The sequence below is a fragment of the Periplaneta americana genome, chromosome 14 (assembly GCF_040183065.1).
Source record: "Periplaneta americana isolate PAMFEO1 chromosome 14, P.americana_PAMFEO1_priV1, whole genome shotgun sequence".
NCBI lineage: Eukaryota > Metazoa > Arthropoda > Insecta > Blattodea > Blattidae > Periplaneta > Periplaneta americana.
Window position 1 is genome coordinate 80,734,323 of NC_091130.1, and position 26,478 is coordinate 80,760,800.

General features: G+C 35.7%; 1 protein-coding gene across 2 annotated transcripts in view; it reads left to right on the forward strand.

The window, feature by feature from the left end:
* The window catches only part of LOC138713504 (uncharacterized), a 34,354-nt gene extending 13,169 nt beyond the window's left edge, over positions 1-21,185 (forward strand). For both annotated transcript variants that reach the window (XM_069845672.1, XM_069845671.1), the window contains exons 3-4: positions 6,265-6,475; positions 20,485-21,185. In XM_069845672.1, the coding sequence (XP_069701773.1) occupies positions 6,265-6,475; positions 20,485-20,586 (313 nt within the window). In that variant the 3' untranslated portion in view covers positions 20,587-21,185. The remainder of the gene's footprint in view (positions 1-6,264; positions 6,476-20,484) is intronic.
* The last annotated feature ends 5,293 nt before the right edge of the window (positions 21,186-26,478 follow it).

Consider the following 26,478-nt stretch of genomic DNA (forward strand, 5'->3'; position numbering starts at 1 on the left):
TATAAACTTGTACTTGCTATTCGGGAAAAGGAAATTGTACCAGAACAATGGAAGGAGTCCATAATTGTACCTATTTTTAAAAAGGGGGACAAAACCAACTGTGGTAACTTTCGAGGAATATCACTTTTGTTGACGTTGTACAAAATTTTGTCCAATATTCTTTTGAGGAGATTAACTCCGTACGTAGATGAAATTATTGGGGATCATCAGTGCGGTTTTCGGCGTAATAGATCGACTATTGATCAGATTTTTTGTATTCGACAGATAATGGAGAAAAAATGGGAGTATAAGGGTACAGTGCATCAGTTATTCATAGATTTCAAAAAGGCATATGACTCGGTTAAGAGGGAAGTATTATATGATATTCTTATTGAATTTGGTATTCCCAACAAACTAGTTCGATTAATTAAAATGTGTCTCAGTGAAACATACAGCAGAGTCCGTATAGGTCAGTTTCTATCTGATGCTTTTCCAATTCACTGCGGGCTAAAGCAGGGAGATGCACTATCACCTTTACTTTTTAACTTCGCTCTAGAATATGCCATTAGGAAAGTTCAGGATAACAGGCAAGGTTTGGAATTGAACGGGTTACATCAGCTTCTTGTCTATGCGGATGACGTGATTATGTTAGGAGAAAATACACAAACGATTAGGGAAGACACGGAAATTTTACTTGAAGCAAGTAAAGCGATCGGTTTGGAAGTAAATCCCGAAAAGACAAAGTATATGATTATGTCTCGTGACCAGAATGTTGTACGAAATGGAAATATAAAAATTTGAGATTTACCCTTCGAAGAAGTGGAAAAATTCAAATATCTTGGAGCAGCAGTAACAAATATAAATGACACTTGGGAGGAAATTAAACGCAGAATAAATATGGGAAATGCGTGTTATTATTCGGTTGAGAAGCTCTTATCATCCAGTCTGCTGTCGAAAAATCTGAAAGTTAGAATTTATAAAACAGTTATATTACCGGTTCTTCTGTATGGCTGTGAAACTTGGACTCTCACTCTGAGAGAGGAACATAGGTTAAGGGTGTTTGAGAATAAGGTGCTTAGGAAAATATTTGGGGCTAAGCGGGATGAAGTTACAGGAGAATAGAGAAAGTTACACAACACAGAACTGCACGCATTGTATTGTTCACCTGACATAATTAGGAACATTAAATCCAGACGTTTGAGATGGGCAGGGCATGTAGCACGTATAGGAGAATCCAGAAATGCATATAGAGTGTTAGTTGGGAGACCGGAGGGAAAAAGACCTTTAGGGAGGCCGAGACGTAGATGGGAGGATAATATTAAAATGGATTTGAGGGAGGTGGGGCATGATGATAGAGACTGGATTAATCTTGCACAGGATAGGGACCGCTGGCGGGCCTATGTGACGGCGGCAATGAACCTTCGGGTTCCTTAAAAGCCATTTGTAAGTAAGTATTATAAAGAAATTCACTTTCAGATTGGACTGTTCATAAAATCTTAATTTCATATATTCACTCCCTATGTGAAATGTTACAGAAACAAAATGGTAATAGTTATTTGCGAAAAAAGTATCATAACATATCCTAACAGTATGAGATTGGGAAATTGTCAAATGAGGCCGATAAATCACGTATAATAATATGATATGATTCACATATTGTACATCATTTTATTCTTTTTCAAATTTCACTGTTTTGCTGTTATGTTGTTGTTGAAATGTGTAGATGTTTGGCAACAAAGCCATTAATTTTACTGTTATTTCATTTCCCACTATTTAATCTAAAATATTGATGTTTTGTTAGGTTTGACAATCTGTCAGAGGAGAGAGGTGACAGGATCTTGTTTATAATGTGATTATGAAGAAAGTGTTGCAAATTAAAAAAAATACAGTTAACATGTACAACAAATAAATTACTTTTCATCTATTTCAACGTGTGCTTCACATTATCGTCTCTTGTCACTGTTCGCCTCAAGGTAGGATGGGGCGAGAATAGTAGTGGTGATGACTGGTCTTCCTAAATAAAGCTATAAATAACATAAAAATTCTCACTGTCTAGCAGGCACGAGCCCACACTGTTGTTGAGGGTTTTGCATGTACCAAACATTTGCATGCAGCGTGCAAAGCATATACGTAGTTACTGGAATTTACCAAACATGTCAGAGACGAGAAATATTTTTACACAGTATGGAAGACTACACATCTGATTGGCAGTTATAGTTATAATATTAACTCATTAACAACTAGCACACTTTTTTTTTTTTTTTAATTTTAGGTTGATACTTTGTATTTTTGTTATGGAATACATACTACGTATATCAGTTGCATATAGTTACAGTAGAACCTCTATTATCTGTGGTAATGGAAGGGGTGAACTGAACAGTTAATCGAAAAAATCGAATAATCCATAGCGATACCATAAAGTATTTTCATAAATTAAGTATATAATACTTAGGCCTATAGTGTTATAATTAGGGCCCGGAAGGTCATGCCCTAAAAAAACTATAAAATATGCATGCAAATATGCTCTTAAAAACTTAAAAATATGCCACTAAATATGCACTATTAAATTAAAAGAATTAATGTCCCTTGGCAGTAGACAAGACGAGTTAGTATTAATAATAATAAACTTACATTAGCTATTCCTTAGAGGTTGAAGCAGAAGTGGTCCTGCTGCCAATGTTGACTGATGAATTGCAGTTCACAACCATCACTTTGCACAAATTTTCAACCGAAAAACTTCGTTTGTTGTCTCACAAAACACTTTTGTAACGTGAAAAACTTCTCTCCACGTCACAAGATGTTATTGGGGCATATTTAAATGATGTTAACTGCTCCACAGAGAGAGGCAATTCTCTTGGTGTGACAGACGGTTTTCCTTCGAGGATGTCTCGAATATCATAGTTCTGTTTATAACCAGGATTTTTTGAAATCACATAATTCACTTTCTCTTTCACTTTTTGTCCTACACTACCAGGAACAGAACTTAGATTGCATATTGTTTTTTTTTTTTCAAAAAACAGTAAGTGATCATTTAAGGGAGATCCCGTAGCTTCTAGTTACGTTATGGCTGTTGATAAGAAAGAAAAATGGGCAGATATGAAAACAAGATTCTCTTCTAACCCAGTGCCTGACAGAACATTTTGCACTGTTTCTAATGATGTATCATTCGAGTCCAATGAATTAACAACCTTTTTGACTATTTCTATGTGCTGAACATAATACAAAGCTGCATCCAGCCATGTTCCCCATCGAGTTAACACTGGCGCAGGAAGAAGTGGGATATTAGGTGCTGTTGATCTAAACAACTTTGCTCTGGAAGGAGATTTAACAAAAATTCTCTTTGTAGAAGCCACAAATCTATCTACCAGTTGGAAAGAATTACGTATTGTCTCAGCAATGCGTGGAAGAGCATGTGCCACACAAGTTATATGAATTAAGTTAGGAAAAATATCTTTCAGTGTTTGTCCTGATTTTACCATATAAGTACCTACAACGGTTACAAATAAAAGTAGCCCATTCACATTTGATTTCAGATGCCCGTTATAATTTCAAGGAGTCCATCACACACTGGGTCACAGTTACATTGTTAGTGGCCTGCAATTCACATACATTAAGAAGATAAGTTATCGTCTTTTGTTCCTTATTTAAGGCATCATCACGCGCAATGTTACTGCCAATATGATCCAGATGAAGAAAAAAAATAAAAACCATAAAACTCGTTAAAATATGCCATATAGGTACTAAAATATTGAAATATAATGCCATTTATAAAACTCAGGAAAATATGCAGTTATGTGCACCATAGAATCATGTTCAAATAACTGAAAATTCCATAATTCGTGCACATAATGTATAAGCATACATTTTTAACCCCTAAGAAAAAATATGCAAATGCATGAACTTCCGGGCCCTAGTTATAATGTTCTCCGTGGTTTTGTGTTTAACATGCTAGTTAGAAGATCAGAAGTTAACTAATTTAAGTCCAGTTTTAAAGGCAAAGGAAACTCCTTGTGATGGTTGTCTATGAATATTATGTAGGAATAGAGGTCTCGTGTTGTAGATTTACATACTCGTACTTTATAAACTTTACCCTCGTTTTTATATTAAATCATACATAGTTGTAATGCCAGTCTCATATTCTGACTCGACATGAGATAAAGTTTTTGCTTTCCTGAATCTCTCAATTAAACCTATTCGTGCTTTTTTTGTTTCTTTCGACACCCATGGAAGACTTTTACATATAAGTTATACAGTACTGCCACTTCAACAATAGAACAAGGACTGAATGGTACACAGATTTTGCAATTGTGAGGAAGTTCTTCGGATTGTTTCCTTGAAAGCAGGTAGTGACTATTTTACAAGTTGGGAAAACACCCCCTCCCACAAGTAACTCTATAGGACTTCATAGTTTGTTTTGGAGAAAAAAAAAAGAAAGAGAGAAAGACAGTCGGATAATCTGCTGATTGGTTAGTAGGGTGTCGGATAATCGGGGTTCTACTGTATATTGCTGAAAAAGAAAATTGGACTCATTTACAGACCTGTCCTCGGAGGACAGGTGGGTTCTAATGATACTTTTATTATAGACAATATCGTAATTTGGAATATACCTTTATTATAAAATGACTAATGTGCAAGGCACTTACATAACAACAATACAATATTTGTAATTGACTTCTGTGCAATTTGGCGCTACTGACAGTTCATTTTACTTATTTCAGAGGTGAAACACAGAAAAACATTGATTGCATGATGTAGCATTACATTTCACACAATATGTGCAGGGCTTCGATTTACAGCCTTCCCCCTGACATCTTCTCTATTGCTAAGGAAGTGATCGTATCTCACATCCTTGATCATAACTGATGCCTGAAATTTTCCGTAATTTTTTCGAATTATTCTACATCATGAGATAGTGATTTCGACTTGATGAAAGAAACACAAACGATTTTTCGGAAACAAGTCAGATGACAGATCGTAAGATGACTAACATGTGGTTAATATTTTTTCATTGTGCTTATGAGTAATTATTAAGTTGTGGTAACTAAAAAGTAACTAAGTTTTGTTTCACATTTTTGGTACATACCCTGTGAACCAGTGGCGTCTCGTGATATTTTTTGTATGTAGGATATGAGATTGACAACTGATGACCAAGACAGGAACTAATATTAATAATAATATAATATTAGTAATAATAATAATAGTAGTAGTAGTAATAATAATAATAATAATAATAATAATAATAATAATAGAGTATGCAAAATCAATACAAGTAGGCATATGTTAGTCTTTCACTCACCATTCTAGAACTGGCAATTTATTAGTAGTGAAGTTCGATTCTCCTCCCCTTTTTAGTTACGAATATGACTCCTAAGCCATTGTACTGCCCGATATTTACCGATGTTCAGTCGTACATTTGTGCAATTAATTTCTTGCTACAGTTAAATTCTTCTAAACAATCAAATACAACTTCAGATATTCTTTCGGCTGTTCTGTCATATGAAAGTCCTGTTAATTCTTGTATTTATTATTGCTTATTTTATTTATTTTGATGTAATTTTGTTTTTTATATTATATCATTTTAAATTATTTATTATTTCGTTTATTCTATTCTTTTAAAATGACCAATGAACTGCATTTAAGGAGGCTATAAGGGTACTTGAAAATTCTTATTGTAGTCTCTGACAGGGTCTCCACCACCCAGAAAGAAGTGTCGTAGAATTAGGATACGCAGTCATATCCCCAAATGCTGCGAAACTCGAGCTGTACCCCGCCCTCCACACCCTCACCTGTTCACTAACTTCACTGCTAGAAATACCATTTGCTGTAGGATATTTGGAAATTATTTCTGAGCTGTGGAGTGGCAACAGCTCACGACAGAAAGTGGAAACTTAAAGGAAATTAATATGTCAGGATGCATTGAAAATCAGAATCTGTAATTAAAATGTTTTCTATCCTCAGAGGCACGAAATTAAACTGTAGGATCATCCTCTTATCCTTCATGGAGGAATCGCCACTGCTGTGAACTTCGTTTTATTAGCAAACTTTGTATATGTTAATTTAAGTTAGTTTTCTCCAGGCCGGTGTAATGTAGTATAAGAGCATGATCAAAAAAGGAACTCCAAAGGGTGCTAGAAACACTTGTTTAGGTTCTCATTGGTAAAGTTGTCTCAGCCTATAACATCTAATTGTTAATACTCAGAGTTAGTTTGTAAAATTCTGTATTGCTGTATACAGTGTATTCGTTTAATTGAAGTCGGTAACTCTCCCTTCATTCCTTGTATTTAGGGCACTGTATGAGTACCTGTACTGCATGCTGAATGGTTATCCCTGCAAGATGCTGTCTAAAGAGTCAGCAAGCTTTGTCCTCAACAGTCTCAATGACATGGCAGTAGCGATGCGAGAAAGAGGTACGAAAGAGGAGGCTTTCTTCTTGGACCGGCTGCATAGAATTCCAGGTCAAGTTCGTCGGTGTTATGGAAAAGAGGGACCATCAAAGGTTAGTAATGTTCAAAGCTGAATTAGAGTTAGGAGTGTTTGTTGGTAGTGAATAATGAAGCTGTTTAAACTGACAAAAAAGTATTTTTATGTGATTTACAGTTTTGAACTGGTCACAGAATTCATTTTATCACGAATTAGGACGAATTCGACTTGTTTAGAGAGAAAGTAGCTATAATTTTAGCAGCAAATGAGAAGTTATATTTTTTTCCTCTAATTTTAAATGTCTTCTTTAACACATATTTGCAGTATTACTAGTCTTTCTAAACTGAATGTGACTTCTGATGCATTTACTGGGTGGTATTCACTACTTTTGTTGTGTGCTGCACCACCACTGTTAGCTCGAGATGTTCTTCGAGGAGAGGGTGACCAGAAGCCCTCTTTTATCCGGACATATCCTCCTTTTTAGGCCTTTGTCCGAGGTCTGGGCGAACTTTTTAAAATCAAGAAATGTCCTTCTTTTCGTAACTTATATGCCTGACATTTTGAAACTATCTGATTTGACGCCCTTTTCAAGTGATTTGCCAGTAGGTGGCAGCAGCATCAACGGAATGTACTCTTTGCCAACGCTGTTAACTCTCTTTGCCCCTCCTTTTGATTATATTTATAGTTCCCTTGGCTTTCATATGTAAAATCATCTTATATTATTAAGTTTTATCATAAATACACTATAATAAATATATATTGACATAATTTTAAATAGAATATAGGCCTAAGCCTAAATATAAATAGATATTTTCTGTCCTCTATAATAATTATAATTCCCTTGACTTTCATATGTAGCTAACTCTAAATCATTATTATTATTATTATTAAGCTTTATCATAATTATTTTGTAATAAAATAGATATTAACATATGGTACTTTTAAGTATGATATAAGCCTAAATCTGTACTGTATATTGACATAATTTAAAGTATGTTGTTGTTGTTTTCTAATGCCAGGTGTTTGACAATAAAGTCATTTGACCTCTTGCACTCCAATATTTTTCAAAGATATTATCATGACCAGCCAATGAAGCACAGATTTTGAGGTGTTCCGAATCCATTTCTTGGTTTGAGTTGCACAATAGGCAGTTAGGGGACTGATATATTCCAATTCTATGCAGGTGTTTGGCCAAACAATCATGGCCTGTTGCCAATCTAAATGCAGCTACAGACGATTTTCGTGGTAAATCGGGAATTAACTGTGGATTTTGATGCAGAGAGTTCCATTTTTTCCCTTGGGATTTTGTTATCAAATTTTGTTTGTTGAAGTCTAAGTATGTAGATTTAATAAATCTCTTCACAGAGTAATACATAGATTTAGTAACAGTATAATATAGGCCTAAGCCTAAATCTAAGTACATATTTTCTGTCCTCTTTTTTTCGAACAATGTCCTCCTTTTTGAAGCTTTGTGTCCTCTTTTTTGTAGATGTGAATCTGGTCACCCTTTTCGAGGTTCAGAGTGTACATACCCTTATAATGATTAATGACCTTGTTGCAAGGTTCTTTAAATCTTTTAAGTACCGGTATGTACATAAAAAACATTTGGGTTGTCTATATCAGATGCTGAGAGTCAGATTTTTCCCTGAATTTAAATTGGCTGTAATAGATAGGATTCTGTGAATGAAGAAACAAATTTGGTGATATGGAATAAATTTAAAATATTGTAAAAATTACTTATGGTCTTGTATTGCTTTGATTAGATCTATACTAATAATAAATCTGTAGCCAAAATTTTTCTGGTAATTTTCGATTTTCCAAAAATAATTGGTGTTAACATGTATAATTAATCATCCTGAAACCGAAAATCGCTTTTTTGAAATTTATGTTTGTCTGGCTGTCTGGATGTTTGTTACTTTTTCATGCGATAATGGCTGAACCGAGTTGTATGAAAATTGGAATATAAATTAAGTTCGTTGTAACTTAGATTTTAGGCTGTATGGCATTCAAAATACTTTATTTAAAGGGGGGATTATAAGGGGGCTTGAATTAAATAAATCGAAATATCTCCCTTATTATTAATTTTTGTGAAAAATGTTGCATAACAAAAGTTTCTTTAAAAATGATTTCCGATACGTTTCATTCCAAGCAAAATTTTGATGGGACCAAATTGCACCAAAAACGGATTTTCTCTGAACCAAAAGATCATATTTTAATTATTTGGATGTAATAACAATTAAGAAATATGTTAAAGGAATTATCATTGCACTAAATGAGTGGTCTTTGGACCAAAATGATCGCATTTTAATTATTTAAATACAATTTAAATTAAGTGACATATTAAACGATTTATCCTTCTATCAAACACGAATGTTCCCTGGACCATATGTCCTATTTTAATGTAATTACTTTATATTTATTTCTAACAAGTGCAGCGGAGCGCATGGGTACAGCTAGTTTATAAATATAATTAGTACAATAATGTACAAAGAATGGAAAGGGAGAGACTTCCAAGATTAGCCTCAGCATATAGACCAAGAGGACACAGAAATTAAGGAAAACCAAGACATTGATGGAGGGATCAAGGCCATCTTTCTTAGATTATCATTATTAGAGTCCAGATGTTAGGTAAAATGCCTTTTTTAACTGAGTGTATGTATGAAAGACCTATTAGAGATAAACAACTTTCCACACATTTGGGGACAATAGACCCAATTTTTATTTTGCCTTTTTTAGCTCCCGTTGCCTATTTTAAGGTTAAATGCCTTTTTTAGCCTTTTTACGTCGTTATTGTACATTTTCTATATTTTTAATGCATTTAAAATAAACTGCACATAAATTATACCAAAAAACAAAAAAGAATGGTTGTGCGAATTAAAAATATATTTTCACCTCACACAAATATTTGCTGAGAATCTTATTCTCCAGCAATACATATGTTTCCAGGAAGTGGTAAACTTTTCTCCCCTACTGATTCCATCTTTTGTCACTTAACAAAGATGGCTGAACAGTATAACCCTCAGTGCTCAGGTCTCTTCGGGGTTTACCAGCTAAAGAAAGGAGATGAGGGAAGTATTAAAAGCAAGTCTCCAGGTCCCGTTACTGTTGTCGCTTGCATGCACAAGTCACGTGTACTTTAAAGTCTCTCATCCCTTATCACACCTGAAGGGCTTGCTAAGATAATTTTCAAATGTATTGATGAATATAATATCGTCAGTAAACTAATAGGGCAAACATACAATGGAGCGGCAGTTTTTGCAGGACATGTTAGGGGGCTACAAGCAAAAGTAAAAGAAAAATATCCAGAAGCAAAGTTCGTGCACTGTTACGCCCATAGATTAAATCTTGTATTGTCGCAGGCATTGTGTGCAGTCAAGGTTTGCAAAATATTTTTTCAAACGATCTCAGGATTTTCATACTTCTTTTCTAAGTCAAGACTTCTTGGGGTCATTAGCTTGTACAGATTGTTGACCATTAGAAGAAATATTATGAAAGGATTTAGGGAGGCAGCAGCCCCTTGATAACAATTCGGCCATTTGTTCTTTTAGGGCAAAATTTTCATTTTTCAGTTCATTAAAGTCTTTCTGTAAATTCTTGATATAGAGCAAAATGTCACTAACCACGTCCATTAAAGAAACACTATTTAGTCTGACTGTTTAATCTGAACTGCAAGAGCACCTTTAGGTAAAGGCATTAAATTACTATACACAAGCTTACGTGTAGGTGAGATCACCTTCTTCTCTCCTAGAGTAATAGGACGCACTGGCGTGTTGTCCCCCTGTGCTGATTTCAGAGCACTTACACACTTCTGGCACTTATAGGTTGAACTGCCACTTTGCATGAAGTCATCATACTCAGCTTCTCCAATATCCAGGCAGTCTAGATGATAACCTCATCTACTAGCAACATTGAAATGGTCCCTGAGCGAATCAGAACTAAATCCCTGTTTGTTTCGAGATTCGGTTCCAAAGTTAGCTCTGACAATACAGTGGACTCTCTTGAAAATCAATTAATACTTACGTCTCTCTTGGTAACTAAACTCAAAACCAAATTTCAAACCTATTCTTCCTTCCATGTAGCTGTGGATGAAAGGGATTTTGATTCGATAAATAATCCTGAAGTTTGGCCTGCTGGTTGCCTAATTGCACTTTTTTTTGGGAAACTCAAACCTGAACAGGATTTCTCGCATTCTTCGAATTCAGATTCAGTTGATTCTCAGGGAAATGCCTCTTAGTCTTATCTGCTATCACTTAACTATTAATGTGCAATTCCAATAATCATCTGGAGATTTTTTTATCAAAATGTTTGTGGACTTAATACGAAATGTGACGAAATTTTCCAAAATATAAGTGAGTAATAATGATATTATGTCTCATTGAAACATGATTATCCGAATCTGTTGTTAATACGAGGCGTGTTCTTAAAGTAAGTTCCGTTTTCAATAATAGCTGTCTCATCGCTGCAATTGTTATTTTGCGCATGCGTGTTTTCTTCTTCAGTCCTCAAGCAAGCTGTGCATGCAGTTTCAGAGCTTAAGTCCATGTGTGTGGTTAGTTGTGATCAGTTGAAATGTTTAAAGTGATCGAGCACCCCGCCAACTGTGAGATGCGGTCTGTTATCCGTTTCTTGAATGTGAGAAACATCAAACCTGCTGACATTCGTCAGCTTTGTGAGGTGTATGGTGATCATGCCATTAGTGATGGAATGGTCAGGAGATGGGTTAGGAATTTCAATGAGGGCCGCATCTCTGTGCATGATGAGCAGCATACTGGTCAGCAATCTTTGATCAGTGACGATTTGGTGCGTGCTGTTGATGAAAAAATTCATGAGGACAGGAGGTTCACAATTTCTTTGCTTTCCTTGAATTTTCCCAAATGTCGCGGAGTGTTCTTTAAAAAATTGTGACAGATCGATTACGATATCGAAAATTGTGCTCACGATGAGTACCCAAGATGCTCACCAAGGAACACAAAACCAAACGAGCTTCCAGTGCATTGAGCTTTCTCACACATTACATTGAGCAAGGTGATGAGTTTCTTGACCATATCATGACAGGTGACGAGACTTGAGTGTCTCACATGACACCTGAATCAAAGCAGCAGTCCATGGACTGCATCGTCAAGGAAAAAGAAATTCAAACAAACCATGTCAACACACAAGATCATGTGCACTGTTTTTTGGGATAGAAAAGGTGTCCTACTCATCGAATTCTTGCCTCGGGGTGAAACCATTAATAGAGAAACCTATTGACAAACCTTGAAGAAGCTCCGTCGCGCAATTCAGAACAAGAGACGTGAGATGCTGACCGACGGAGTTGTGTTGCTTCATGACAATGCTCGGCCACACACAGCTCGTGACACCCAAAATCTCATCTCGAAATTTGGCTGGGAACAAATTGACCAAAACCCCCTACAGCCTGGATTTGGCTCCAAATGACTTTCATCTCTTCCTGCACCTCAAGAAGTTCCTCGGTGGTCAACGTTTTGATGGCGACGATGAAGTGAAAACAGCAGTGAGGGAGTGGTTCACATTGCAGGCGAGCAAATTCTACAATGAGGGGGATAGAAAGACTTGTGCCACAACTAGATAAATGCCTCAATAATGGTGGAGATTATGTTGAGAAGTAATTGAAGTGTGGGGAATACAATGCGACAAAAATGGTTTGTAAATATCTTCCCGTTTACTTACTACACCCTTTTGGAACTTACTTTAAGAACACGCCTCGTACAAATTTGTTTCCTAATAATTATACTGTGTTCCGTGCTGACAGATTGTTTGAAGATACCAACAAAATAAAAGGTGGAGGTGTCTTAACTGCTATTAGTAACCAGATACCTTTTACATGTTGGAGATATGATTTAGAATTCGTTAATGAATGCATTTGGATCAAAATTAAAATGCCTGATGGTTGTAATCTGCTAATTGGTAATCATTATTTCCCACCCTATACAGATCATAAACATTTAAAGTCTTATCTAAATTTTATTGAAAACAATCTTGATACCCACAACTTTAGAATCGTTTTTGTCGGTGATTTCAATACTTCTGCATCTGGTTGCACACTTAATGATATTCATTACTATGCAAAAATTAAGTCTCAGAATTTATTTTCCTCTTCTTGTCTTCTAGAACTAAACCAAATTAATCTTACGAGAAATAGTAAAACTCTTCTTGATCTTGTCTTTACAAATGTCCATAACTGTCCAGTTAATCTTGCTAACCATTTGCTAGTTTCGGAAGATGTTCATCACCCATCTATTTGTATTGATCTGGGAGTTAATTCACCATCACCATTACAGAGACAAAATCAATCTTATTTAAATTATTCTCAAGGTGATTATCACTGTCTTTATTCCACTCTCCACAATTTTGATTGCAATTGTATATATTTTACTACCGATGTCAATGTTGCTACTAATTCCCTGTCAAAAATCGTTAATGATGCTATATCTAAAGTTGTCCCTGTCATCTTTGTGAAAAAGTCGCACTATCCAAAATGGTTTTCAAACAGCCTACATCTACCGATTAAGAAAAAAAACAAAGTACATAGGAATTTTAAAAAAAATTGAATCTGATCACCACTATCAAATTTTCTCTTACTATAAGAAACAAATCAAGGCTTTGATTAAGTCTGATAAATTTAAATGGTTACAATCCATTGATGATAGTTTCAAAAAAAGAGTCTAATAAATTTTGGATATATGTAGAATCTTTTCGGAAATCGAAAAACATTCCTAATGAATTTATTATTAATTGGGTTCACATTGCTGATAAAAAAATCATTGCAAATGCATTTGCTAGTCAATTTAAATCAATTAAGATCAACCATAACTCTAATTTTCTCAGTCGTTATTGTAACATTAATAACTTTTTACCCCTTCCTGTAATCTCTTGTGATGATGTCAGGAAGACCATAAGAAATGTCAAGCCAAATAAATCTATGGGTACGGATGGCATCCCTAATTTTATTATTAAAGGATGCTCTCAAATTTTCCTACTTGTTTTAACCTATATTTTCAATTTGAGTTTAAAAACAGGGCTGTATCCTTCTCTTTGGAAGGTAGCATCTATTATTCCCATATTTAAGAGTGGTAATAAAGCTATTACTCAATAACTCCTCAAAAATTTTTGAAAAAATAATTCATAAACATATTTCTTTTTATGTGAAAAACAAAATCAATTGTGCTCAACATGGTTTTACAAAAGGAAAATCTACGACTACTAATTTAGTATCTTATCTCAATTATGCTATGCCTATAGTTGAAACTCAGGGTCAAATTGATTCCATTTATTTTGACTTCAGCAAAGCATTTGATGTTGTTCCCCATAATATGTTACAGAGTGGTATTGACTGTTCATTTTACTTATTTCGGGGATGAAACACAGGAAAACATTGATTGCATGATGTAGCATTACATTTGACACAGTATGTACAGAGCTTCGATTACAGCCTTCTCTCTGATGTCTTCTCTGTTGATTTCTCTTGCTAAGGAAGTGATGTTTACCATCGTATCTCACATCCTTAATTGTAGCTGCCACCTGATATTTTTCCCTCATTGTTTTGAGTTATTCTACATCTTGAGATATAGGGTGGCTTCGACTTGATGAACTAAACTGCAATAACTCTTTGAAAATTCTACAAATACAGTGAATCATTAGGATGAACCCTTTTATAGACACACCAGGTGTTCACTACAATTATATCAAGGATTCTCGTGATCGCCCAGTATCACTTTCTTACTTCGAACAGAGACTTTATACTTTGATCAAACCAGTCATTAAGATCCACTTCCCCAATTTTTTTGTTGTACTTAGCACAAGATGTGGCTGGAGAATTGCAAGTTGTTACTTTTGCACAGGAATGTTGTCTTACTTCCGTAAGTGGTTCTGTTGTATCATAATAATAATAATAATAATAATAATAATAATAATAATAATAATAATAATAATAATAATAAATTAAGCTTCCCATATGAAAAGGTTGCCAGACAAAGCGTATTACATATAATTTGGAAACACACCTAAAAGGTAAAATGATTTATGTTTGAAACGGTTAGAGAATCGAATATACAAAACGTCGGAAAAATTTACACCTAACTAGCATTTGTGCTCACTTGCAGTTAAGAAAGGGATAGTAGTATCATCAGATATGTTAGAATGATTTGAATGCCATATGCCGCGAGAAAAATAATAGCTATGGATTTATTGACATTGATATCTAAACCAATCAATAGCCATCAGTTAAGAAACTTGAAATTTCCATTATCACTTCCATACAAGTGATTTCTCAATATCTGAACGATCCTTTGATGGCACTATGGCTATTTCCTTCTCAGTGCTGTGTGTTAGCCCTAGGTTTTTACATTTGTTGGCAAAGAAGGAGGGTATGGTACCTCGTGCTCCCACCATGAGACCTATTACATCAATGTGGGACAGGCTATATTTATCTTTATAGAATGAGATTGTTGGTTCATAGATGCGTTGATCTGTGGTTGATCTGCATGTGTCTCAAATCTGATGGTGGGATCAAGAATGTATGCCAAGTTGTTCTTAATGGCATTGATATCAATTTGCCGAACACTTCCTTGTGTGGCTAGTCCCTGCACCTCTTGATGGACAGTAAACCCTACTGCATTCAGTGCCTCGGCCAGCATAGAACGGACAGCTGGTGACGGATGTTGCAAAGAGCCTCACTAAAGGGGCAGAAGCTAAGGATATGGGGAAGAGTTTCAATCTCACTGAGACAGTGCCTACCATCCCGACTTGTATCTGGTACAGCTCAGAACGGAGCGACATAACCTACCATTTTAAGGGCGTCTATCAATTCCGAGAGGGTTAGACCTTTACGATTTCTTATCCAGCTGTTTGCTGGGGGGAACTCTTTGTTAAGAATCACTCCTTTACCTTTTTTTTGCAATGTATACCAATTTTCAATTTCTTTTTCTTTTAAAGCATCTCTGACTTTTCGAGAGTCCACAAAATTTTCACGATTATTTAAAAAAGATTTAGCAGGAGTTAATTTAAGGCTATTTAAACATGTTTTACTCGCCTCAATAAGATCTCTGGTGGAAGTAATGTAAAGATCATTAGTTTTGTGTAATACGCTTAAGCCGTTAATATATTGTAGTGAGGAGGATTCCCAGCGTATCCTAAAAAGATCAAGACCTTTATATTTACGATGTGTATATACCATAGAATCGGGTATGTCAGATGGTAAGCTACTGTGACAAAATTTCTTTAAGCTACTGTGACAACTATTGTCATTCCACTTCAAAACTAATTGTTTATAGGTAGTATCAAATCTGAAATCATAAGGAGTTTGTCACTGGTTTCGACAGTGACTGTCTTTCGAAAATCACAGCTCCGAGAAATCGCCATGTCCACCCAATGTATGAATTGTAATAACGATGGTGACTGTGATTATATGTGACCATACATGACCATATGTGATAGCACTCCAGACAACTCCAATTCAGAAGATTCAGACTAATTTGATAACTGGGATCTATTATCGCTTCACTCAACTCTTTGATACTCTAGCATACCGCTCACAGCGTATTTGTTACTCCCCCACGCTAATCTGTATTGTTGATATACTATTTATGACACTGGTATGCCAATTCGCAGAAGAGTGATAAACATAAACATTTTTTGTCTCGTGATAGCAAATGATGTATAGTTATATGAGTCTGTTGAAGTCATAACTCACATGCTACAAAAAATGAAAAATTGAGATACCCTTTTATTTTATTCTCATGCTCTGATGCGGTTAATCTGCGTAGAACATGACTCAGAGGTTAATTTTTCACATTTCTTACATGATGTTTCTGTAAACTGGCGGCAGACTTCCTGGTTTCTGTCAAAAGTCTCATGATCCACTGGATGTTAAATGTTATGTTTTATTTAACGACCCTCGCAATTGCCGAGGTTATATCAGCGTCGTCTGTGTGCCGGAATTTTGTCACACAGGAATTCTTTTACATGTCAGTAAATCTACTGACATGAGTCTGTCGCATTTAAGCACACTTAAATGCCATTGACCTGGCCCGGGATCGAACCCGCAACCTCGGGCATAGAAGACCAGCACTATACCAACTGTGCCAACCAATCTGACGATCCACTGGATCTTGTGAGTTTTGTTGTATATTGCTTCTCGACCAATCCCCAATCAGTAATTCCCACCTGCTTCTCCACTTCTTGTGTAGAATAGGGTTTTGGATGAGTATCTTGCATGTGCTGTGTTATTTTTATAAGTATCAGTGAATTTAGCGGCTGTAATTGAGCATTTTGTAAACGTAATATTATGGTAGAGAATATATCACTAGTTGGAAAGAGTGGACGACCACGGAAACATATAGCAGCTCCAGAATTAACGGAAAGAAACCATGCGAAATTAGCGAGGTTAGTATTCTTTTCTGATCCTGCGTGGGTCCTAGTGATGTCACGTGATATTATTGGACAGAAAATGAATTTAAGAGAGACTCTAACACAATAACTTCTTGCGTCTTTGATAGGTTGAATACCCTTGATATGTCTTTCACAAAAAGCCTCACCACATATAAAGGAACTGAAGATGTTTTTTCCAGTCACTGGTCATAGCTATATTCCTCCGGATAGGGTATTTGGAAACATAGAAAGGAAAATTAAAAAGATAGAAGTTACAGTACAACCTGAAACAATATATGATATAATTTCAGGCCATGGAACACTTAAATTAGTAGGAAAAGACTCCAGTGTTGTTGACTTTAAGGATGGTATGAAAAAAGCATTACGAAAATCTGGTTCATGGCATTTTCAAATTTCCAGATGTAAGCGCATTTATAGAAAGCGCGGAATAGGAGATAGAACTGTGCGTGGTGAACTCACATAGAGAAATGATCTTGGAGTGTTTAGATATCTACCCAGGAAGTTTGGAAACAAGTAATGGTATCTCTTTAGAAAAAATTCAGGATGTTGAAAAAGTTTTGTGTGCTCACTAGAGAGAGAATTTGAGGAAGTCAAGTTCTGCGTGTATGTCATTGATGGTGCTGTGAATAATCATCCATGGGACAATACTAAACATATAATAGGAATTAATGCAGATGTTAATCTTGTGATATAAAGCAATGTAGGCAGGAAAATTTGAGTTTTGATGAAATTTATAATCAGTATTTCTTTTGTAGGTTGTAAATTGAGAGGCATGATCATCCTCTTTACCGGGTTGTTATTCGCCAGGTGGATGGTGTATCGGATGATTGGGATATGTGCAGTGGAAGACTTACAAATAAATAGTGTGAATTTTTAGTAACAAGTATAATTAACAAATAATGGATAACAAATACATGAATTGATAGAATGAGAGTAACATCTAAGTATGAAGTTAAATGAAAAGAAATGATATTGCAAATTAATCTCAAATATACAATAAACAAATCACTGAACCGTCGAGACTTTAAGCAAGCTGGGCCAATATAACTACAAGTCATGATACAATCTTTGTAACTAATTCCAAGTAATAGGTTCCTGACCTATTAGAACATTTGCGCGCTGGAACATTATCAGAATATATATCCAACAACATATGAGACTTTAACATGAATGCCCACCCAGTATCATAACTTCTAATGCGTGCCCCATTAGATTACAATAACCATGAAAATGCAGCTAACAAATTCAATATGTATTGACTCAGTAACCATAAAGAAATAACCCAATATCAAACTGTTACACGGCTGATCAATATACAGATAACTAATTAAACATATGTCTCACATAAACTCTGCACATAGTACTGATAATAATCTCTGTACCTTACAATCAAATAATGCCCAAAAGAGAGAGAGAGAGAGAGAGAGAGAGAGAGAGAGAGAGAGAGAGAGATACGATAATATGTAACCGACGATAGTTTCAAATACGAATACTCGTTTGAATAGCAACAGAAACTCAATACACTCGGATTCCTGAATACCAGCGTGTGGAAACTAATGATAACCAATATGGAGTAGCAAGTACTAGAATAATTACAAAAGCCATTCTGTTCTAGTTCATTACACCGCCTATTACGATGTAAGCAAAGAGATCGTAATCACCGCAATATCACCAAAACTGTCTTGGAATTTCAATCCAACCTCACATAGCAAAACTATATATCTGCACACAATCGCAACTACTTAAACCAAGACATGTCATCAGTGAGTGATTTCCGTACACGATCCACCAATATATTGCAAACACATGCCACCAAATATCGGAATAATTTCACAAGCCTAATTTAACTACTCCAATAATAAATCTGATACAACTTATCACAGCACTGAATCCCAAGATATATTCCAAACAAACTTTCATGTAACCCGTAGATTCCTAGGTGAAATTTAATGATGAACAATTCTCGAACAATCTAACATGACGAACTTAAGTTGCAAAGTGTAGTTTACTATTCGAGCCCTGCCTCCTGAGTGCACGAATGCTGATTCCTATGTGTAGCTATCCGTACGCGGCCTGGTTGCTGAGTAAAGTCAAAAATATCTGAGCGTAGCCAAGTAACGTCACCTTTCTCTCTCTTTTGTTTAACTAAACCAACCGGCCAATAGGAAATTTAGGTATGAAAATAAAAGGAAATAGTGGCGCTATCTATGATATGCTGTTTGAGTGCACTCTGTCAGGCAAAGTGACGTACTAGGTGGATGACTGACACTTCGAGCTCGGCTCAAAATTGAGTGGTCGACTCAAATAGGAGGAGAACCTGCTTTTCTAAGAAAATTTAGTTTTTTTTTTTTCTCCCCCGTCTCTAGAATGTTGTGTCATAATTGCAATATATCTTGCAATACTGTAGCTTACCCCAATGGAGTTTTAAATTTCCACCATAAATTCTCAGACTGTTCTCAGAATACTTAATTTCTCTATTTCAAGATTTGTGACATCTTTCTCTCTGACTGGACCCCTCAGTTTATATTGTACTTTATTTTATAAAATGTAGCTACTCATCTAAAGAATTTAATAATTGAACACCTATTTTTTTTATATTGAATTTAACAAAATGCTTGAGGCAATGTTCTTGTGTAATATTTTAATTTCTTACTGTCAAATCCCACATGTCCCCAACTGGTCACTTTCTAAACTCACATGTTCCAGATGGAGCACTCTCAGAACACTCATGATCCAAAGGTCATTGTCAAAACTCGTATGATAATTTAAAGCTAAATAACTTTTACTCCTGTATAAATAAATGCGGTTACAAATCTGATTAGTAGTTTTTAATCAATGCTCTTTCATTTATTAACCTTCATTGTGAAGAAAATAGTCTCCAAGTATTACATATTTTCCCTCATTTGTGAAAATTTTCAGTTTTGGAACGAGTTATAACTCTAATCGACTCATACATGTAGTTTGGTTACATTCAAGATAAGTCGGCAACATTGCAATAACCATGAATTAGCTGAACACAAAAATCACACTGTTACAAAATCTCAATTATCTGTCATAGTAAGAGACATTGCTGTCTCTGCCCATTGTGACACAGCGACGATAGCGACTGTGATTATATGACTATATGTGACAATCGCAATCACCAAGAATCAACTAAACACAAAATCATACTGTAACAAAATCGCCATTATCTGTCACAGTGATTTTTCCGGAGGTGTGATGGAAAAATGCTATCACACCCCACCATTATGGGCTATGGGACAACAAAATCGAAATCGGAACTGTCCTACAAAAATCAAGACATGTGGTAACCCTTGCTGTACATAGATTCTCTGGTTCATTGAATATCTTCATTTCTTAATTATTACTAATAATATGGCGTTCTGGGAATTGCTGTGTACTCACGAGCAGAAGAAAAGCTGACTCCAATGTTATAAAATCATTAAAAAGTTATTTCTTTCAAATTTTATTTTCTGTTTTATGAAAATGCTAACTTCTGTCTTCAGAAGAACTTCGCTTTGTCTGAAAACAGAAGTACTTGTAAATGTCTTGGTTACAAGAATGAGGCATAGCCTTCCATCCCAGTATATTTGTAACATATAGTATGTAATGAGAAAATCGTGTGAAATGATGTGTATCACACTATAATTAATGTATTTGTGTTATTTTATATTGCAGACGAGTTTTGCTTCTCCTTCCGAGGAACTGATCAGTAAGCTGGTCAAGATACAAGGTTTTAATCCTTTGGAAGTTCCTGTTGATCTCCTGAAATCTAAGTGATTGGTGCTGACCACGTCATTTGGTGTATTCACAGTTGCAGACATTCTCTCTTTCCCTTGCGGAGTATTGAAGAAATTAAAAAAAATACTCAGTCATTAATTTAAGATTATATGTTTGTTTAATATTATGTACATTTTGTATTCAAAGTACTGTGGAAGGTACATCTGTGCACCTCATTAGAATCACACAAAGATTGAAGTTAATTAAAGTCTGTGCTTTCTTCTTGTCAATTGGCAGTGTTTTCCGGGTGATCTGCCTGTCAGCGACAAAAGATTTTGCCTCTTTTGTAACGTTTCATAACATCCAAATCCCTTTTCCATGAGTGGAAGCTGTGAATTCCTAGTATGTTACATTATTGATGCTATGAGGCTGAGTAAATCAAAACATATAATAAACTCTTACAGTCACAACAGAGAAATCCAAATATGCTAATTGTGTGAGACATTTTACGTTACTTCGGCTTTGTTAGACTGTGTTCAGATTAAATTGACATTTACCCACACAGATTTACATTCCAGATTTGGAGAAAGAATAACGACTTGATATCTTAATGATTAAATGTTGTAAATAATAATGGAAATATACTTTGTGCTGATAAATTGTCGTCTTTGTAACAAACTCCATAATTGTATTATTGTGCAAAAAATCTCCTCTTTATTCCACAGCTTTTAAACTGCATATAAACGAATATAAATGACACTCTGGAGGAAATTAAACGCAGAATAAATATAGGTCGGTCGAGACGCGTTTGTCATCTAGTCTGCTGTCAAAAAATCTGAACGTTAGAATTTAAAAAACAGTTATATTACTGGTTCTCTATGGTTGTGAAACTTGGACTCTCACTTTGAGAGAGGAACAGAGATTAAGGGGTTTGAGAATAAGGTTCTTAGGAAAATATTTGGGGCTAAGAGGGATGATGTTACAGGAGAATGGAGAAAGTTATGCAACGCATAACTGCACACATTGTTTTCCTCACCTGACATAATTAGGAACATTAAATCCAGATGTTTGAGATGGGCAAGGCATGTAGCACATATGGGCGAATCCAGAAATGCATATAGTGTGTTAGTTGGGAGACCGGAGGGAAAAAGACCTTTGGGGAGGCCGAGACGTAGATGAGAGGATAATATTAAAATGGATTTGAGGGAGGTGGGATATGATGATAGAGACTGGATTAATCTTGCACAGGATACGGACTGATGGCAGGCTTATGTGAGGGCGACAATGAACCTGCGGGTTCCTTAAAAGCCATTTGTAAGTTTGTAATAATAATAATAATAATATAATGTTTTATTTTAACTGGCAGAATTAAGGCCATTTAGCATTCTCTTCCACTCAACCAGTATAATAGAAAATTACATAATTAATACAATATAATGCAATACTTAATACATAATTATTAATATAATACAATAACAATTCCTTTTATCTTCCCAAGATACCAATAAAATAATTATGTAATAATAATAGTAAAAAGAGTAATGATGATAATAATAATAATAATAATAATAATAATAATAATAATAATAATAATAATAATAATAATATTAATCAGACCTAAATATAATGAAATTATTAAACTCAATCATGATTATAATTATAACTTCAATTTGACTGCGTCAGTAAGAAATTGCTTAGCCTGTTCGTGAAAGTAGTTGTCTGACAGCCCCTAATCTTGTGAAGTAGAGAACGAGCATTGCTGGTTAATCTGACACATACATTTTGCACACACTGCAGCTTGTTCGTGCCAAGTCTGTAAGTAATACGTCGCAATAGTCAAATAGTAGTAATGTGAGAGTTTGCACTAAAAAGTCTGTTTTAATTTTGGTGAGAGGAAGTTTCTGAATGGGTTAAGAGAATGCATACTTTATCATGGGCTCGATAGAACTTCTAAAATGGGAAATATATCTGTGATACAGAAAGGACTCGTGTGGTAGTATCAGGGTTAAAGAGCAATGCTGTAAGCCAGAAGATCACGGGTTCGATTCCCGATGGGGTCGTGGATTTTTTTCCATTGATCTAATCCTTCTGGCTGCAATATGGCTCTGGGGTCTACTCAACCTCTAACAGAAGTGAGTATCAGGGGCATTTCCTTGGTGGGGGGAGGGGTGTAAAGGTCGCAGGCATGTAGGACTGACATTTCTGTTGCCATTAAATGCTGATTGTAAAGGTGGGAGCCTTAATCTCTCACCACCTTCTGGGCCGATTTGGCCTGTCATGTGGTTGACTACCGTTACAGAGTGAGGAGACTGGATAAGATGTGGGCGTAAGAATGCACGTCCATAGAAATGGACTGAAAAAATCATAGGCAACTATGAGAGAGAATAATGGCTGTTATAGTAAGGGATATTTCGCATATCAGTTACAGTAAGATATTTGTTTTTAATTCTTATAAAAGTTTCTCTTGTTTATGTTTCTTTTTTAATCACTTATTTAACGACATTTCGTACAATGTGAAGCTATTAGAGTCATTGGAATTAATGATCACAGAGTGGTATTTTAGTAAGATGAGATCTAATATTCATCATGGATTACCTGCTATTCACCTTACACATGATGAAAACCTTGAAGAACCTGAACAGGTTTCGAACCCACACCAGAACACAACCTCAAAGCAGAGTCCTGCTTGCTACTAATAGACCACACTTGTGGCCCTTGCTTTTCCATTATTATACTTAAAAAATCATGGGTGGCCTCTTAGGCTGGCCACATATTGAAGGCAGCATAGGGTAGCACAGGATAGTTGGGGAGACAGAATATCGCAGAGGAGTAGGGTTGGAACAATGACTGCATATTGACGCCAGTCCAGGCAGAGCCTTTAAGAAGGATAGCAGTTATATACTCTCGTTACTTGGATCTGAAGTCTGAATCGGATGATGACTGGTTAAATTTATGACTTTAATTAGTGGGCTGCTTCAATATGCGGTTGACGTTAGGCTACAGCAAGACTGGCGACCTTAACGTGGCGACCTGCAACATAGTCGTGCATAAATCACATGGCCATGGACGACTAGGCTGCAACAACACACCAATGTCTGTTTCTTTAGAGAAGGGCGCACTGTTGCTCCAGTATGTTTGATACAGAGAAATTTATGATAAAATTTAACACCGACCATGTTTATATGATTTAAAGGACAAATATTAATAATACACTGGCCGAAATTTCATGACAAAATTTCTTCCTCTATGAGGACTCGAACCAGCCCGCATTCAGTAACGCGAGTCCTAGGCAGGATGCCTTAGACCACGATGCCATGGCGTGATACTTTTAAGGACAAAGGCTACTGCAATATGAATGTGAAAGGGAAAGCTTGGTTAGAGTTGCAGAAGCAATGATAGAAGGATGGCACAGTGTGGAGAAGATAGTGCAAAATGAAGATGGCAATGTGAATTTATTTATACTTTTTATTTATTTCACACTATGTTCTTTCTTGCTTACTACCATATGATGTGTATAGTATCTCAAATGTTCTAACTTAAGCTGAGTTTATACACATCGAACGAAGCCGAACGAATATAAATGTACAAACAAATTTGCTCTATTTGAAGAGCAAAAAGAAAGGGAACGAAGGTGAAGGAACATGTTTGCTTTGCTGAGGTTCTGAGAGAGTTGTCGGCATGTCAAAAGAGGTTCATATTCATTCTGCGTCACTGAGAACAGGCATTCAGTTCTGTTGTTCTCTGACTCAGAACGAATTTGCTTGTGTTAATACTAGAGCAGGGCTGGGCACATTACCTGATTCTGAGAAATGAGCGCTGTGTGCTTTGAAGAGCGGTTCTTCTGAGCGTTGTAACGTATGCATACTGTACATCATGCAGTATTGGTGCAGTGGTGACTCTGAAGTATGATGGCGAACTTTGAAGATGGAGCTTCCGCTCATACATTAAAGCAGCTGATGAACATGATAATGCTGATGATAAGTACTGTATCACATAATATTCCGAAATGACATTAGTAATGCAGTATTTTTTTTAATATAACCTAACTGATTAAGAAGTTCAATATCCAATGGCATTATTCTTTACAACATGCTACTGAATATGACAAATATGTTGGTAATGAACGCCATAAATTAATGCAACAACTTAAAGAAAATGTTTCTCAGGTACATTATATCAGAGTATCTATTTGATATTTATATTGCATTATAAGTTATTATACATTTAGTAATATATAATTTTAAATTATACAAGTATTATGTTATATCACAGTATAGTATATTACAGTTTATGATATAGGCTGTCATATCATATCATATCATATATCATATCATATAATATTATATTATGTATTAACAGGATGATAATAATGCACTTAGTGAATTGGCTATGAGAATTAGCTACAAAATTTGCCACAAAATTGCAAGGGAATTGAAAACATTCAACGAAGGTGAATTCAGCAAGCGATGTTTAATTATATTGGCAGGTGAACTCTGTCCTCTGTCCACAGCAAGTATGGGAAGTGGAAGCCATACCCCTGTCTCGTAGAACCTTGGTGAGGAGATTGCAGTATGTGCGTATGGGTTATGTAAATAAGCCTAATGATTTGTGTGTGTGCATAGAGCGAAGTTTATTCCATTAAATTAATAAGAGTGTTATAAAGTTTGTACTGTACAATAGATTGATGTAATATCCTTATAAACTATTATGTACTGACAGACTGAATGACTAGAACAACCGTGGCTCTTGTTATATTAATGCAGAGAAGGTAGCTATAAAGCGAGTCCGCCACTGCGTGAGCGTTCTGCTCTGGCTTGGAATTGAAGTGCCTTACGGAGCGAGAGCAGCTCTGGCTGGATATATGAAGCCGCTCTCATGCCCGGCCCTGTACTAGAGGTTCTGCTAGTATATGAATCATTGTAGCAATATTGATAAACTCGAGGTGAAACTGTAAATGAAAGCCCAGAGGAAGTTGTGGACCCTAATGAAAACAGTACTGGATGCCCAGTACTTCAGCTCTCTCATCGACAAAAGCGAAAAAAAGAGGAACTATGAAGATGTTGTGCTGGATAGATTAGTGATACTAAAAAGTCGAACATTTCAAGTGAAGGTGATGGTGATAAACTATTTTTTATTATTCTTGGTTCCAATTTTTTAAATATTGTCAGGCCACACTAACCTTTGGGCTCAGATGCAGATTAAACAGGTACTACAATAAGCTCTCACGAGACCATCAGTGATACCACCTCACTCTGTCACCCAATCCACTTCAAACCAACAGTATCTGTAATCATATTTCTCTGCCCAACCCAGTGGTTCCCAATCTTCTTTGACTGACCGCGCACTTTACTGAATGCACACGGTATCGCGACACACTTATTTGTTTTTAATACTAATAATATAATAACAACTAGTGCTTTTTTTCTGGAGAAAAGATGGTGGAACTCTGTGTAGAATATTTTGTAGCTAACAGGGTGATGATTTCTGTTCATTGCATGGGGATTTTGTCGTTTTTAACCTCCTTTTCGTCCAACTAAGACTTTCAAGGTCTAAGTTGTTACAGTGCTAGAAAAAAAGCACTGATAACTTCTATGTAGTGTCAGACATCCAGTATTGTACATAGGTCGATGTTAAAAAAAGAAAAAGAAAAGCAACTTGAGTGGCATTAGAAAAAAAAAACAAAGCTACAATACCTGTGTGTCAAAAATCCCAACCTATCTATACTGGATGCCCGATAAAAAATTTTTATTATCGTTTTTGAAAACTCGTGTATTTAAATTAATGTGAAGTCTGCACTTTGTGAGTTGCACAGAGTTTCTATATATGCGGCGTTATGATTGATAGGCCAAGACGTAGCCTAAATCATCTTTTAAGATGCAGCAGTTTGTTCCGTTTTTTTAGATTTTACTATTTTCATGCTAGAAAAATGCAGATTCACACAAGAATGAAGTT